General features: G+C 49.7%; 2 protein-coding genes and 1 long non-coding RNA gene across 3 annotated transcripts; 2 read left to right on the forward strand and 1 right to left on the reverse strand.

Annotated features, from left to right (window-relative positions):
- Positions 1 to 343: 343 nt before the first annotated feature.
- Positions 344 to 1,951, reverse strand: LOC120691181 (receptor like protein 29-like). Its single transcript, XM_039974190.1, has 2 exons — positions 1,360 to 1,951; positions 344 to 1,257 (listed from the first exon to the last, which is right to left on the reverse strand). Exons 1-2 carry the CDS (start codon positions 1,843 to 1,845, stop codon positions 451 to 453), a joined length of 1,293 nt encoding a protein of 430 aa, XP_039830124.1. The 5' UTR covers positions 1,846 to 1,951; the 3' UTR covers positions 344 to 450.
- Positions 1,952 to 6,137: 4,186 nt separating this feature from the next.
- Positions 6,138 to 6,605, forward strand: LOC120687579. The gene is made up of 2 exons (XR_005680784.1): positions 6,138 to 6,200; positions 6,273 to 6,605. It is a non-coding gene; the product is annotated as an uncharacterized LOC120687579 (long non-coding RNA).
- A 7,995-nt stretch (positions 6,606 to 14,600) lies between these two features.
- LOC120691749 lies at positions 14,601 to 15,830 on the forward strand. Its single transcript, XM_039974930.1, has one exon. It carries the CDS (start codon positions 14,720 to 14,722, stop codon positions 15,695 to 15,697), a length of 978 nt encoding a protein of 325 aa, XP_039830864.1. The 5' UTR covers positions 14,601 to 14,719; the 3' UTR covers positions 15,698 to 15,830.
- Positions 15,831 to 16,033: the final 203 nt, after the last annotated feature.

Genomic DNA, 16,033 nt, shown 5'->3' on the forward strand with positions numbered 1-16,033 from the left:
GTTGATGTAACTTGTGAATTATTGCCTTTGTTGCATATATATACTTCCTTCATCCGAAAAAAATGATAATACTTCAGACTGCCAAACTGATCTAACTCCAAGTTAATTAGGTTGTTGAATCGTGAAACTGTTCCGATCGGAAGGGTCATTTCATTACGTCATTGCCACAGCTGAATATTAGAGTATAGTTAAACTTTAGATAAGTTTATGATATCTTTGTAAATGCAAGATGTCATTATGAAACAAGAAATATGAATGGTAAGTATTGAGATGCAGCACCATTTTGTATAGTCTACGTAGTATAAGTAACTATTCGATCAAGAGTGTTTTTCTTGGAAAAAAATATGCTTCAGTGAGCAACGAGGAGTACCGCTGCGCGCACAGGGCAGACAGGATCAGAGGTCAGCTACAGTACGTGCCAAGGAAAACACGCGTCCATCCGGTTAGCCGTTAAGCACACACGATCACGCAAGAAGAGCGAGCCAGGTTACACCACGTCACAACCGGAACACCAGAGACGACACGAAAACGTGACACGCCAGTACGCCGACGGCCCCGTAACCGTAGCCTCGCCGCCGCCCGCCGCCCGCCGCCCCCGCGGTGGCACCGGACCCCCTCCGTCGATCCACCGCCGTCGCGCCGGTCCGCGCACGGCGCCGCCGCCAGGTAGCCGCTCCCCTGCAGCCCCCTGCCGACGCAGAGCTCGTCGTTGCCCCGCACGTCGAGGCGCCGGCCGAGCCGCGCCACGAACTCCCCCGGCAGCGCGATCTCTCCGGCCAGCCGGTTCTGGCTCAGGTTCAGCTGGCCCAGGTCCGGCAGCGCGGCCAGGGTCGCCGGGATCGGCCCGTCCAGCCGGTTCCGGTCCAGTGACAGCGCCGCGAACGCGGCCCGCGGGATGGGCCCCGTCAGGCCGCACCCGGACAGGCCCAGCACCTGCAGCCGCCGCAGCGCGCCGACGACGCTCGGCACCGCCGTGCCCAGCGGGTTGTCCTGCAGCAGCAGGTACTGCAGCTTGGACAGGCCGGACAGCGAGCCCGGCAGCGGGCCCGCGAGCGCGTTGTGGCTCAGGTCCAGGAACATCAGCTCCCGCAGCGACCCCACCTCCGGCGGCACGCGGCCGGCGAGGCGGTTGTAGCTCAGGTCCGCCTTCTGCAGCCTCCGCAGCCTCCCCATCGCCGCCGGCACGCCGCCGGCGATGCCGTTCCAGCTCAGGTCCAGGATGGTCAGGCTCGCCATTCCTCCGATCTCCTCGGGAATCTGCTGGTGATGCGGTCACGCCGCGTGTAAGAACGAGGAAACGTTTGATGGCATGAGTGCATGACACGTGACAAAATTCCGTTTTGTGTCAGTTTGGCTTACCTCGCCGGTGATGTTGTTGTAGCTGAGGTCGAGCTGCTGCAGCGCGGCGAGGCCGGCGAGCTCCCTCGGGATCCCGCCGCCGAACGCGTTCTGCGACAGGCTGAGCACGCGGAGGCTCCGCAGGCGGCCCAGCGTGGCGGGCATCGGGCCCCTCAGCCCCGGGTTGGACTTGAGCACGATCTGCTCGAGGGACGACGGCGCCGCGCCCGCGAACAGCGCCGCCGGCAGCTCGACGCCGGCGCCGGCGAAGCAGCCGAACAGGGAGAGCGTCTTGAGGTGCGGCAGGCCGCGCAGCGAGGCGGCGCCGAGCCTGGCCCCGGGCCTGCAGGGCGGGGTGGCGACGTCGGGCCCGAAGTGGAGCCGCGTGGCGCGGAGCACCCGCGCGTCGTCGGGGGCCGCCTCGCACTGGAGCCCCGGCCACGGCGTGTCGGTGCAGGGCCGCGGGTGGAGCTGCGGCCACGCCGGGTCGCCCAGGAGGTCCGCCATCACGCGGAACACGGCCGCCAGCTCCGCCTCGGCAGCTGCGGCGCCGCGACCCCGGCGCCGGGCTGCGTGGCGGCGGCTTGGAGCTGGAGCTGGAGCAGGAGCAGGATGGCCAGGGAGAGCGCGAGCGTGACCGGAGTTGTGAATGCAAAAAGAGGTGCTCAGTTCCTGGATTGAACAACAGCAGCAGGCCTGGAGGCCGGGCCCAGCGTACACTGTGGCGCGCGTCTCGTTCGTACTTGGGCGGTTGGGCGATTGGGCCGGCGCAGAGGCCGTAACAGCAGTGCCTGCGATAGCCGATAGCTGAGGGATCGAGCACGCAGCTAGACGCAAGCGCGGAGGTACAACTTTGCTTGGATCATCGATACCTGGAGTGGCTGCCGCAACTTTGACACATCAAATATTAAAGCATTTTATTCTTAGACGACTTTAGTATCTCCGTTTTCTAGGGGAAAAAAAGATAAGGGTTCAGATAAGAGAGTAAATATTCGGTGTTACAATCATCGTTGGCATATCATTTAGCAGCCAATCATGCCTTGATCATAGTTCCACAAATGGTGTGCGAATGGACGGATGGCGCGGATCGCGTCCCTGCGGCACGTACGCACGATGCTGGTTCGTGCGATGCGTGGCCCCGCTGTCGGACCTGGATACATACAGGATACATGCTGTACGTATTGTATACATGTGCGAGTGCGACACGAACAGTGGCAGCACTACTAGTCTACTACTGGTTGCCCTGACGGAGCCAGTGACCCGTGCTGGCCGTGCATGCTGCCGCCACTGCAGCAAAACCTTGGCCCCTGGCGCGCGCAGCCCACTGCGGAGACCGGGCCGACCGGGCTCGCCTGTGGCGCTGCAGTAGGGCGTTTTTTTATTTTTATATTTTTTATTTTTGTTTTTTACAAAAATATATTTTCGATTTGAAAATTTACAAAAATATATCCCAGCCGCCCCGCAGCCGGGCGGCCGGGACCTGGCCGCCCAGTTGCGGGGCGGCAGGGCCTTATCTGTAAAAAAAAAGAGAAAAAAAATTGCGGACAAGTCCCTGGGAACCGGCCGCCCGGCAGCCGGGCGGCTGGCCTCCCAGGCCGCCCGGCTGGGGGCGGCCGGCCCCCTACCTCTGCCCCTCCCCCTCATTTGCCTTGCTAAAAATCCAGAAAAAAGAAAAGAGAGGGAGGGAGGGAGAGGAGGGAGGGAGAGGAGGGGTGAGGGAGAGGCAAAGCGGCGAAGGTCTGTCGGATTTTCAAGCCGGCGACTTTAGGTAACTAAAATTTTCCACATTTTATAAATAGATTATGTTGTAATTTTTTTTTTGAAACAATAGATTACCAATCAGTTCAATTATTGTTAGGAGTGATTAGTGGTACATTTAGGTGCATTTACTTATAGTGATTAGCGTTGATATAGTACATTAAGGGTTAGATTTAATATTAAAAAATACTAGAAAATTGTTAGAGAAGTATTAGAACATGCAAGATAATATTAGAAAATTGTATAAAATTATAGAAAATTTTAGAAAATTGTAGAAAATTATAGAAAATTGTAGAGAATGTTAGAAAATTGTAGAGAATGTTAGAAAATTATAAAAAATTATAGAAACTATTTTGTTTAAACAGTAGATTAGCAATCATTTTAATTATTATTAGGACTGATTAGTGGTATATTTAGGTGTAGTTAATTGTAGTGATTAGCGTTGATATAGTACATTAGCAATCTAATTAATTAATCTTAAAAATTGCAAGATAATATTAGAAAATTTCTAAAATGTTACAAAATATTAGAAATTATTATTAATGGTTAGAAAATCTTATAAATTATTTAGGAAATATTAGAAATATTTAGATGTGTGTGATTGTATTGTATTATTTTGATCTTACGTGGTAGGTATGGCCGGGGTTACTCCTGCGTTGCTGAACCCAACAATAGACTCGGGTCACCGGTCCTTTCTTGCGAAGGTTCAGCACCAAGAACTAAACGTGCTGCGTCCACGTCCACCTGCAGAGTTGGTTGCTGTAGACCCACGATGGGTGCCCAGGTGATATGTCATATATTTTCTGTTTTTATCCGTTATACATTTCGTTATATAATGTATTAACATTTGAGCACTGTATGATGCAGACTGAGCGAGGCAGGTCTTCTCACAGTGGCTCGTCTTGCTGAGAGTGCTTTGGTGAAGCTAGATAGGTATCTACTTTCAGCTCTCGTTGATAGATGGAGACCTGAGACACACATGTTCCACCTCCCTTGTGTGGAGATGGCACCGACCCTGCAGGACGTTGCGATGCTGCTTGGTCTTCCTATCATAAGAGACGCTGTCGGGCCCCGCGTGGTACCTTCTACGTGACTGGAGGATCTTGAGGAACGTTTTGCAGGTGTTGCCACCACGATTGATCCTGAAGATTTCAATGAGCACCCACAGTCGAAAGGCCCTTCCAAGTCATGGCTCCTACAGTTTCAGGTACAATTTCGTACAAAATGATGTGTTGATGTATTTTATGGATTTGAAATAAGTCATGTGTTTCTTATTCTCAATGTTCGTACTTCATTGCAGCCGGATCTGTTGGCAGCCCATGCTGATGACTACAGCGTGACTAGATCACTCGAGTCATACCTGCTGTGGTTATTTGGGTACATCCTGTTCAACAACTCACACGGGCACTGTGTGGATAGGGTGCTTCTGCCATACGCACAGGAGATCACCGATGCAGATGAGGATGCCATACCCTTATATAGTTGGGGTTCAGCGGCTCTTGCATGCACATATCGTGGACTCTGTAAGGCATCACGGCAGAATGATAGGAATGCTGTCCTAACGGGGTGCCTAATTCTGCTACAGCTTTGGTCTTACGAGAGGATTGCGATCGGTCGTCCCATGATTGACCAGTCACCGTACTCGCCGGATATGTACGGTGACATGAAGGACGACAGACACACCATGGGGACTCTCTGGTACTCTCGACAGGTATGGACCCGATTAAAATTTACATTCTATGCGTACTATGGTCATACATTGTTCCCTCAATATCTTTCTTATGGACACATAATTTTTATTTTTGCAGAAAACATGGGCACATGTACAGACCCGGCGGTCTTATCCTGAGTTTGTTGCCGAATTTGATCGATTGACCCCAGAAGACATTGTGTGGGAGCCATACAGTCCTTCGGCTATAGCCGTACGTGCACCACTTGTGATATCTTCGGTGTGCACACAGGACCAGGTCCTATGGATGACTACTACAGCTTTGGTGTACGACGTTGCTGTTGAGGCCCACTGCCCGGATAGAGTCATGAGGCAGTTCGGTCGACGCCAGTCTTTTCCTGTGTCTTCAGCGTTGGATCGTGTTCAGCGCTACGATCATAGGTAACAAAAATGTATGAGCACCCATGTACTAATAATGTGAAACTAATTTCTATTTAACGTGCAGTTTATCAAGGGCTGGGCATCCTTTCTCGACAATGTGGGTCACTCGATTACAACCATGGGTGGCTGCGTGGGATGATGCAGACGAGCAGTTGGCTGAGGATACCGGTCCACACACTGAGCCTTCGTTTTGGGCGTACCTGACCTGGTACGAACCGAAGACTCGTTGTCGTTTGACGTATGTTGACATTCATCCACAGCCGCATGTTGCGCCTTCGCAGGATTGCTATGCACGACACAGGGATGAGGCATTAGCTGGGGCGGTGAGTAAATGTTGACGGCATTTTCGATCTTTTAATATTTGTATGCTAAGTTTTTTTGGTTGCAGTTCGAGGCATGCAGGCTTCTTGAATTAGATTGCTCACTGAATGTAATGAGGATTCATGGCGGGTCTACGATAAGTGTGCCGGCACAACTCGAGGCCTGGACCACTCAACGTGATAGAGCCCGAGGTATGCTTCAGGCCTTTGGTACGCGGACGGAGTACGAGGATTCCTACGGATCGTCGCAAGCGTCGACGTCGGTTCCTTGTGGTCCCGCATGGCAGCAGCCTCCCTTATACCACCGACAGGCAGAAGGTATGGTGTGATATTTACCGATCCGTATGTTTATATGCATTATTTAAATACGACTCCACACAGGGTACGGGTACCCCGGTTCTCAGCCCTATGGAGGGCCAGGTGCCTCGCAAGGGGCTCCATTTCATGGAACCCCGTTTACCTCTATGCCACATGCTGGATGGACTTTAGGTAAATATGTGATGCATAATTTTATTTGCTTATGTTTTATGGTCGAAGGCTCATACGTTATTATTTATACTCAGGATCACAACAGTTCACTGGAGCGGGCCCGTCTTCGTATCACCCTATGCCGTCACCAGGAGGATATGAAGGAGCTTCTTCCTATCCACCACCACCACCTCCTCCAACACAGGGTACGTACAACAATTTGTACGGAATTGCATTCACCTTTTGAATGTTACTTAAAAAATTTTTGTGATCTGTAGGGTGGTCTGAAGACAACGCCACGGCCTCCTTGGACGAGTTTACACGGTTGTTTGCTACGCCTGCCCAGGACGATGATCCCAGCTTGCATACACCTCTGGCTCAATTACACCGTCCTGCCAGAAACGTGGGGCCACCGGAACGTCATAGCTACCCTACAGATCACGTACACGCACAACGTAAGAGAGGTCGGAATGGTAGGGGTCGTTAGTTGTTTGCACTTGTTTCTCCGGCGACAGTATGGACTGTCTCGACTGTTCGGATTATGATTGTTTATGATTGTGGTAGTTTACTTGTCATTTGTTTCTATAGATATTATTGATGTGAACTTGTTATGTTTGTGGGTTCCACAATGCTCGTGAAATAAGGGAATCTCTTGCGAATTTTTTCCGTGATTTAATGAAGGACAAGTTAGTTGCGGGAGGAGTTAGCGGCCGAGATCCCGCCGACGATGATGACGACTACCGCATACAGAGTAAACTTCGTGACACACTCGTATAGCTCAAAATAGGGACCATAGTGTATCTATCTGCGAGTACGAGATCACAGGTTGCTACCGCTCCGCACGGCGATCACGGGTTTCGCATATGTCGCATTGTTTGCCCAGACAGAATAGTGCCCTTTCACCATTTCAAAAAGATGTGACAAAACGGCAACCACAACCAGCTCACATTCAAAGCAGTCTCGGGCAAGGACGACGGAACTGTCATTCTACAGCGAAGGTCTGTGGCATGTAGTGGGGAAGGCGACATCTAGGCACGATCGACCGAGCGGCAGCGATGCAGTGCTGTGAGTCTGCATGCACTTAGATGCTCTGCATGCACAGAGATGCATCGAGTAGTCAGTTCGATAATTGAATCTAGCCTTTTCAGTGTTCGGTCAGCTAGCCTCTTCATTGTGTTGTCATGTAGGCTTTTCAGGTCCATTTACACTCCACACTCCGGGTATCAGACCTTTGTGCGCCTATAAATACTCCGAAGTTTGTGAACTCCCAGCAGCACTCAAACAACAAAGCTCATTGTATACCCAATGTCTGGAGGTGGGTCTAGCGGGAAGAATTACTACGGTTTTGGGAAAGGAAAAGATGGAAGAAAGGGAGACCCCATAATATGGGAGGGGCCTCTTGGACCTGATTCCTTTCCGGAACCAGTGTTTGAGTTTCCGCCACAGCACAAGAGTGATTTTACCAATGAAACTCCTCTACGACAATACGATAACCGTAGAGAACCGTGGCCAAAATACAGACATGGTGAAGACTGCTTAGTGCAGATGTGCACCGACGGGATGGATGGCAGTCGGCGTTTCTTCAAATGCCCACACACATGGGTAATACTCGGTTGTTTTATTTCTTTATCTTCGTTGAGATACCTTACATGAAATTTATTTTACAGTCTTCAGATGCTCCAGAAAACTGTGGTTTTACCAGATGGGTAGATCCTGCACCAATTGATTCAGTTCAGGAGTTCATCGAGTACCTCCAGATAAAGATCTTTGATCTGGAATGCAAGGTAAACCATTACGAGGAATTGAGCGAGGGTAACAAAGACGACGAAGATGATGATACCAGCAATGCTGCCGCTTCACAAGATGAACCATGCACTATTCCTTACTGTAACTGCCCTTGTCACAAGAAGAAGGGCACTGCCCCTCCGGCACCACCGCCTGCACCACCTGCAATGGGTGGATACTGCGGAGAAGGCTCAACACAGTTTGCTACGTGGGGGTACGGCTACTAGGACTACCTATTGCTAGTCACATGCTGTATCGTTGTGTTGGTTGTGTTTTTCTAAATTATCTAAGGCATGTTAGCTTAGTTCAGAATCTGTTTACCGTAGTTGCAACGGGTTCTGCCATGCCACTGCATGTCTGATGTGTGTTTCATTAATGTTGTATTATGATGTAATTCTTATGGTTTATATTGTGTAATGCAGTTTTTAGTTCTTAATTCTTACTGTTATATTTGATGTGTAGTTCCCAATATTCTAGTCTGCTGAAAATGTCCGAAAAAATTAAAGGCAAGTTCGAAGATTCACTAGATTGCTTGTGCGTACGTGGCACCTCGGCACCGTGATCTGTGGCGCCAAGACGTGTTATCTCGGCGCCACATATTACAGCGCCCACCCCCAGGGTCTATTTCTGCAAAAAGTTACAAAAAGGGCACATATGTTAAATTATTTCGCGAAAAAGGCTAAATTACAAAAAAAATTCCGGCCGCCTCGCAGCCGGGCGGCCTGGGAGGCCGGCCGCCCAGCTGCCGGGCGGCCGGTTCCCAGGGACCTGTCTGCAATTTGTTTTCGTCTTTTTTTGCAGGTAAGCCCCAGCAGCCGGGCGGCCAGGTCCCGGCCGCCTGGCAGCGGGGCGGTCGGGGTATATTTCTGTAAATTTCCATATCGAAAATATATTTTTGTAAAAAACGGAAATAAAAAATAAAAAACGCCAGCAGTAGGCCAGTCGTAGCGCATGGCTCGGCAAGGCCGGCACTGTGCGAGCTGACCCACGCATCCGGCCCGCGCGCCCCCCGCGGCCCCACGGCCCGGTCAAAGACGTGCGCGTGAAAAGGCGTGGCGAGCGGAGGAGCGAGCGGGGGAGCAGAGCCCCCGGGGCAGGACAGGGCCAGGGTTGGGGGTGCAGACGAACAGTGTGGCCGGCCATCGCGTCGCGGCAGCGCGGTGCCGGCGCAGGGTGCTAGTGGTAGTGGGCGGCAGGCGGGGTACGGGCAGGCAGGCAGACTGGGCAGAGCACGGGGCAGGAGGCCAGGAGACGCAGGCCGAGCGCGCGAGACCTCGCTGCTCGCTCCCCCTCCTCCGGCCTCCGGCTTGAAGCCTGATCTGATCCGGTGATCCCCTCCCCTGCGCTCCCCGTCCCCGCCTCTGCGACCTGCCGGCTGCCGATGGCTGAGCGCGCGCGGCCGCGGCAGCTGTGGCATGGCGAGGCGCCAGCCGCCAGGCAGGTCGACCGTGTGCGCTGTTCCGACCGGGAGGCCGCGTGTGGGCCTGAGGCCGCAGAGCGAACGAGCAGCCAGCCGCTGCGACTATACGTCTGCGCGTTGCAAAATCATTATCCATCGTCCGAAAGGAAGCGATCAGATGTGCCACTATCATGAAAAATCGGCCCAATAAATTTTTAACAGCCCAACTAGCAGTCCGTTTGCATGTAGTTTGGGCTGGCTGCGCTACGCATAGGTTGTTGTAGTTTGGACTGGCTGCGCTACACATACTGCATGCATGCCAAGCTTTAGAGTTTTTTCTCTTTCTTTTTTTTCTTTTCTAAGTTTTTTCTTTCTTATTTCTTTCTTCCTTCTTTACTTTATTTTTAATCCAAATGTAGATAATTATTCTATAATCTGTTTGGTCCTCTGATATGGAAATAATCCTAATGTGCATATACGGAGTATTATTTATTTTTCATCTTCTTATTGAATATTTGTAGGTTGTTAAAGGCAATTATCTTGTATCAAAGATATTCAAAGGTTTATTTTGAAATTATAATTAGGCATGCATGACAGTACTGGTGGCGTCATACCACTCCCCACTTGGTCTATTCTTCCCTAGTTTTGCCTTTTTTCCTCAAACTTAATAAGATGTGTGAGAAAAATTATCTATACATGCCATTGAGAAGTAGTACCTTTGCCAATATATTCCTTTGATTCTTTTTGTTTTTTGACACATAACTCATATACCACTAATAGTGGGCGACTAGCTCATTGTTGCTGCTATTATAGCATAATTTGAGGATGATCCGTGGTGCTCTTAGTCCTTATTCGGTGATTCGGTAACTTATTGAAACATACTATATAGCAGTCACATAGCGAACAATTATGTGTCTGTGTATATCTATTTGTTCACAATGTCAAATTATTTGTTCTCCTTGTAGATTAAATTGTCCCGTGATGTTGACTCATTTGTTCGTGATATTCATTTTTATTATTTATTCTATAAATTAAATGTTCGTTATGTGTAATATTTATGTTCGTTGTATATTATTATTTGTTCGTTATGTTTAATTTTTTTATTCGTAGACATAATTATTTGTTCGTGTTGTTAAAATATTTGTTCCCAGTTGCCGAAATTAATAATCGAGAATTGAAAAAAAATTAAAATATCGTGCAAAATATAGGCATGTGTGATCTTGTTTTTAAGATCTTGTCATAAAAAATAGAATTGTATAATTCAAATTTAATTTGGATGCACGGTTTAATATCTATAGTTTTTTTAGTTTGGAATTTGAATGCACGTGAGTCACATTATCAACATCATCATCTCTGTCCTCTTTTACATGCACAGAATCTCTCCACTTATTAAAAAATAGTATGTCTAAATAATTGGACCTGTTTTCAGCCTAAAGCACCATCCGCTCTCTGCTCCACTTCAGGCGATGGTTCCGGGTACTATCACCCGAACACGCATAGTCGCGCCCGCAGCCAGCACCATCCATTCGCGCGCCATCCTATCCTCAGGTGGGCTGTTCGCACAAATAGCAAGTGGCCCGTTCTCACAACTCGCATGGAGGCCCACATAGGCCTTCTTGGAAGGAGGTTTAGGCCCATTATAAGAGGGACCGAGTAATAGTAAGCCAGCCAGCCTTTTGCTCAAAAAAAAAAAAAGAGTAAGCCAGCCTCCCCTAAAAAAATAGTAAGCTGTCGCACATGCTTTTTTTTTCGTTTCGAAGGACGACCTGTTGCACATGTTGACTCCAAAGCCTAGACCCCCTCAGTTCACTCGAGCTACTAAGCTCTTGTTTAGATGCATAAAGTTTTAAGTATAAAATATTGTAGCATTTTTGTTTTTATTTGATAATTATTATCCGATCATGGATTATGTAGGTTTAAAAAATTCGTCTCGCAAATTATAGGCAAACTATAGGTTTAAAAAATTCGTCTCGCAAATTATAGACAAACTATATAATTAGTTATTTTATTTAACTACATTTAATATTTCATGCACGCGTTTAAAAATTTGATGCGACGAAAATTTTTATAAAATTTTGGAATTTTGAAGGAAACTAAGCCAGAAGTAATTAATCCGCATGACGTGGGCGACGGCGTCGAGACAGTTGGCACCCCAGGCGGCCCGGCTTCACTGGGAAGTAACGCTGGACATCCACGTACGTCACGTGTGCGCGCCGAGCACCTATGTGCCAGCTCACCGCCGTTATATTCCCACTGCGGCAGCGGGCCACAGCCCACGTGGCGAAACAAAATGGACCCCATGCTTGCAAGGGAAGAAGGGATAGACATACAAGACCAAGAGGACGGGACAAACCGCAACTTTGTACTAGGAGAAGTTAGAACTGCCTTTTTTAAACATGCAATTTGTAGTACTCGGATGCGCTAATCTTACCGATCAGAATCAGATAGTGGAAGTTTACTTTGTCGCCCGATTGCCCATCATTTTCTCTCCTTTTTTTAGTATAGTTTCTCTTTTTTTTTGTATCAGATCACTAACGACAGAGCCGGATGATCAACGCAGCTTTCGTTCGGACCTTGATGCAACATGTTTTTTTTTTGACTCATCAAGTTATTAACATTTAACAATGAACAGCGCGCGTATCCTGCGCGGCTAGCTGGTTAATCTTTCCTTTTCGGAAAAAATGAAAGTGTATACCTGAAATGTAAGTCATTCTGGCATTTTACCAGATTCATTGAACATTCTCTAAATCTAGACAAACTGTATGCCCATATTTATTGAACATTCTATGAACCTGTACATAGTAAAACACTCCCAGGATGACTTACATTTCAGGACAGAGGGAGTATTTCTTAGTTAAGAAAATATTGATGTTCCACTTTGTTTCCGACCCCTGCCGTCATTCTCTAATCATTGTAACTTGCGAGGCAATCAACTAGTTGGTCGTCAAATTTTAATCATGGCGACGTGAATAGCTGTGCGAGCAGCTTTTTTCCACCTGTAGCGAGGAAATCAACCGAGTTTGGGTGAAGGCGTGAAGCACATCAAACTTCCAGTGATTTCTAATGGAATGGATTAGCCTAAGACAAGGTTAAAACTCACGGATCAGGGTTGATTAGTATGTTACTTTTCCTTTTGAGATTCTATCTACTTCAATACCAATTGATTGGCTTTTTGCCAAGCTTGGCTTTGATCCAATTATTGCCCATTTCCGTTTTGCCATGTAGGGAGATGTGCATGTTGAAGATGTAATTAAGCAAGCAGATTTGTGGTGAAACCATCCAGATTTGGGATCGTCTCGTCACGAGTTCTTATAATTTCAAAATTTATTTTAGAAGTAAAAATATTATTTTACAGTGGTAGGTGGCGTTGACAACGGCTCATGTCATGATTTCACCAACATTAAGATATCTGGTCCAATATCTTAAATATGCTCACAAATGTAGTGTGTGCATGTGTAATTTGATGTAGGAGAGTGTGCGTATGTGCGCAAGTGAGTATTTGAATCCTTGTCATCTTTAGAAAAAAGGACGAACATCGGATAATGGCTACGGAGTTTTCTAGATTACTCCCTCCTGACTTATTTAACTCCAAATTTGATCACTCATCTTATTCAAAAAATTTGTGCAAACATAGTCAAATTTAGTTATTCTTGAAATTTTTTTGTCAATAAAACAGAACATAAAATAAAAGAGATGACATTTTAACAAATTTTTTAATAAGACGAGTGACCAAATTTGATGTAAAAAAAGTCAAACGAATTACAATTTGGAACGGAGGGAGTACTCAATAACAAACACAGTAACCTCACGGTGAAGTTAATTAAGGACATAATACTACTCAATACTCATGGTTCTTGCTGACTGAAGGATGACCCCATGATTTCGCCTCACGAGAAAGGACAAAGCTAAGAGACATCATCGGTGCTGGAATCTGAAGCTATCATAGCTTGGGCCCTGGGTGCACACGCTGATCCTCGTGTCAGGACAACACAATCCACGCGTGGTCTTTGCTCCCATGATGATCCACACATTATCTCACCACAAGCGTTTTCCCAACTATTGTTGGGTTGGGAACACGAGCTCATGCTCGATGTCGATGAAACTTGCAGCGAGCAACGGGAAAAAAGAGGTCGATGGGTGTAGTTTTGAGCCATGAGTTTATGTGGACTTGGTGTTGGTCGTTCCCCTTAGCTGTCTCAGCAATCATCGTGGCAGAATCATTTCCCTCGAGCTCTGCTGGAGAGTTTGAGCCTGGCGTTTTCATTTCAGTCGCCCTCGCAGTCGCAGCATAATTCAGACAGGCTCCTCTGTTGCGCTCCAGGTGGCGGCCCTGAGCGCCATCAGTGCCGCCGGTTGATTGAGCCGCACAGGGCTCCGATTGGCGGCCACGGCTGGACGGGCTGCGTGCAGCTAGCTGTTCCGGGCAGAGAGTAGTTAACGGCAAGAACGACGTCACAGGCTCTAGTATTCTTGGGAGCAAAGATCCTCTGCAGGGCCAGGTGGTCTGAGGTGTTTGGTCTGGTCCCAACGAGGTTTCTGTGACTGTGGACGCGCGGTTCCTGTATGATGGAGCCCCGATGATCGTACGTGTGTAGTCGTGTATGCTAACGATGCAATCAGTGTGTGAGTAGCTTGCTCGGTTTTCTCGAAAGCCAACGTGGTGTAACATCCAAGTTCTGTTCAATGATTGTCTTTTTTTTTTTCATGCCAGCTCTGAAGATGTTTCGTTCCGATTGTCTGAAATGTCCCGATCACCAAGACTGAAGGCTCGTAATTTGCTCGATTTTCGAGAACATACCTTGAGCCTGAATGCTACTGTATACTAGTAGTATGCAAGCTGGCTGTTAAACTTTCAGTCATCGTCCCGCGCGTCGATCCAACAAATGTGTCGCGTGTTTGCGACCAAACCCAAGCTCGCCGGCACACGCAGATGCGCCACCAATATTCGTGGCTGCTGGCCCCGCCGCCGGCGCACGCGCATGGTACGGCGTGGCTTGCGTCGCGGCCACCGCCGCCGGAGCCTTAGCTATAGCCTTTTCAGTTTTCGCCGAAACATCCGCCCGGGTTGCCCTGCGGCCCGCAGGTCACACCTCACACGAGCTCCCTCCCTGCCCTCCGCCTCATGGCACGTAGACATGCATACCACACCGGCACACGGCTGCGTGCCGCCGCAACGTGATGAACACACTGCTTGTTGTACAGGGCAGAGAGGTCACTGGCACTCTCTCCAGAGTCCAGACGCACGCACGGTAGCTGCTCCAGCTAATCGTCATCATCATATCATTAACTATTAAGCACCCCCCCGAGCACGACGACAAAACCAGCACGCCACTGTTTTATTAAGCTAAACAACATCACATCACACCACGCAGCAGCTTTGCAACTCCTAGACAAAGCCCCTATAAATAGGACAGCTACATGTCACCACACGACACACACGCACACCTAGTCGCGCACAAGAAACACCTGCAAGCTAAGCTCATCAGGTCGCGGTGTGGGTGGCATTAACCCCGAGACGTGGATAGAGATAGACAATTAGACATGCTCCCCGCTGCCGTGGCGGGCGCGCTGCCGCGGCGGCAGGCCGTCGCCAGGGCCTCCGTCTCGGCGCTGGTGGCCTCGCTGCCGCTGCTCTACGTGTCGCTGCTGCGCCCGCCGCCCGCCGCGCTCGCGGGGGACACCGCCTTCTGGTTCCTCATGTCCAACTGCGTCATCGCCGCCATCGTCGCCACCTCCGCCGACGCCGGCGCGCTCCTCTTCAGGCCCGCCGCCGCCGACGACGACGGTGATGGTCCCTGCCGTGACGACGGCCGACTCCTCTCCTGCGCGTCGGCAGGCCAGCCGCCGCCGGTGGCCGTGCAGGCGGGCATCATCGGCAGCGACGCGGTGGTTCCGTCGTTTGCGGTGGCGGCGGCGGCCCAGGACCAGGACCAGGACCAGCCACCCACCGTGGATGTGGATATCAACGGTGGGCGCGTCGTCCAAGGAGAGGCGGGGAGCGCGGCGGCGAGTAGCTACTCCGTGCACCATGTATTGCCTTCGTTGATGGAAGGAGGCGACGACGAAGAAGAAGGTGCAGGGAGTGAGCCCCTTCGCGCCGAGATGAACCATCCCATTCAGCAGAGAGGGAAGGAAGATGAGATCACAGTCGTCGAGCAAAGCACCTTCAAGAACAGCACGGTCGAAGCGGAGGCACAGGGAGAAGAACAAGACGTCATCGAGGTCATCCCGCTGGCGACCATCGAGGAGGGCTCAGCGCTAGCCGAGCCGCTAGAGCCAGAGCCATGGGCAAGGGTGATCACTAGCACCAGGAGCCTGCCGGTGGAAGAAGCAGCGGCCGCGAGGGAAGGTGGGCTCCGGCGATCGGCGACCGTCGGCAGCAAGCCGGCAGAGGAGGAGAGCGAGTACTGGCAGCTGAGCGACGAGGAGCTCAACAGGAGGGTGGAGGATTTCATCGCGCGCTTCAACAGGGAGATTCGGCGACAGGTCGAGCAGGAGGCATCATCAGTTACGTTCTAGGTTCCTAGGAGGGCGTAGGCTTTGTAATATATATGGAATGCAAATATGCAATATTAATTAGTATACGTTGGCAGTGGCGGATGCACGTTGGGAGACAAGGGGGGCTGAAACAATAGAAATGTTGATTTGTGTGAAGATTTAATGGTGATTTGAGACTTTGCTACAGTGTTTTACATGTAATTAGGGGAGCTTAGGGGGGCTTGAGCCCCCCTAGCCCCCCTCCTGTATCCGCCCCTGTACGTTGGAGTTACTATGTATACATATCGTGGCATGCATACACAGATACACCTAGGGCTAGGATGAGCCACGCTAATTTACGGTCAACCGTACGGGAGG

The sequence above is a fragment of the Panicum virgatum genome, chromosome 9N, assembly GCF_016808335.1.
Source record: "Panicum virgatum strain AP13 chromosome 9N, P.virgatum_v5, whole genome shotgun sequence".
Classification (NCBI taxonomy): domain Eukaryota; kingdom Viridiplantae; phylum Streptophyta; class Magnoliopsida; order Poales; family Poaceae; genus Panicum; species Panicum virgatum.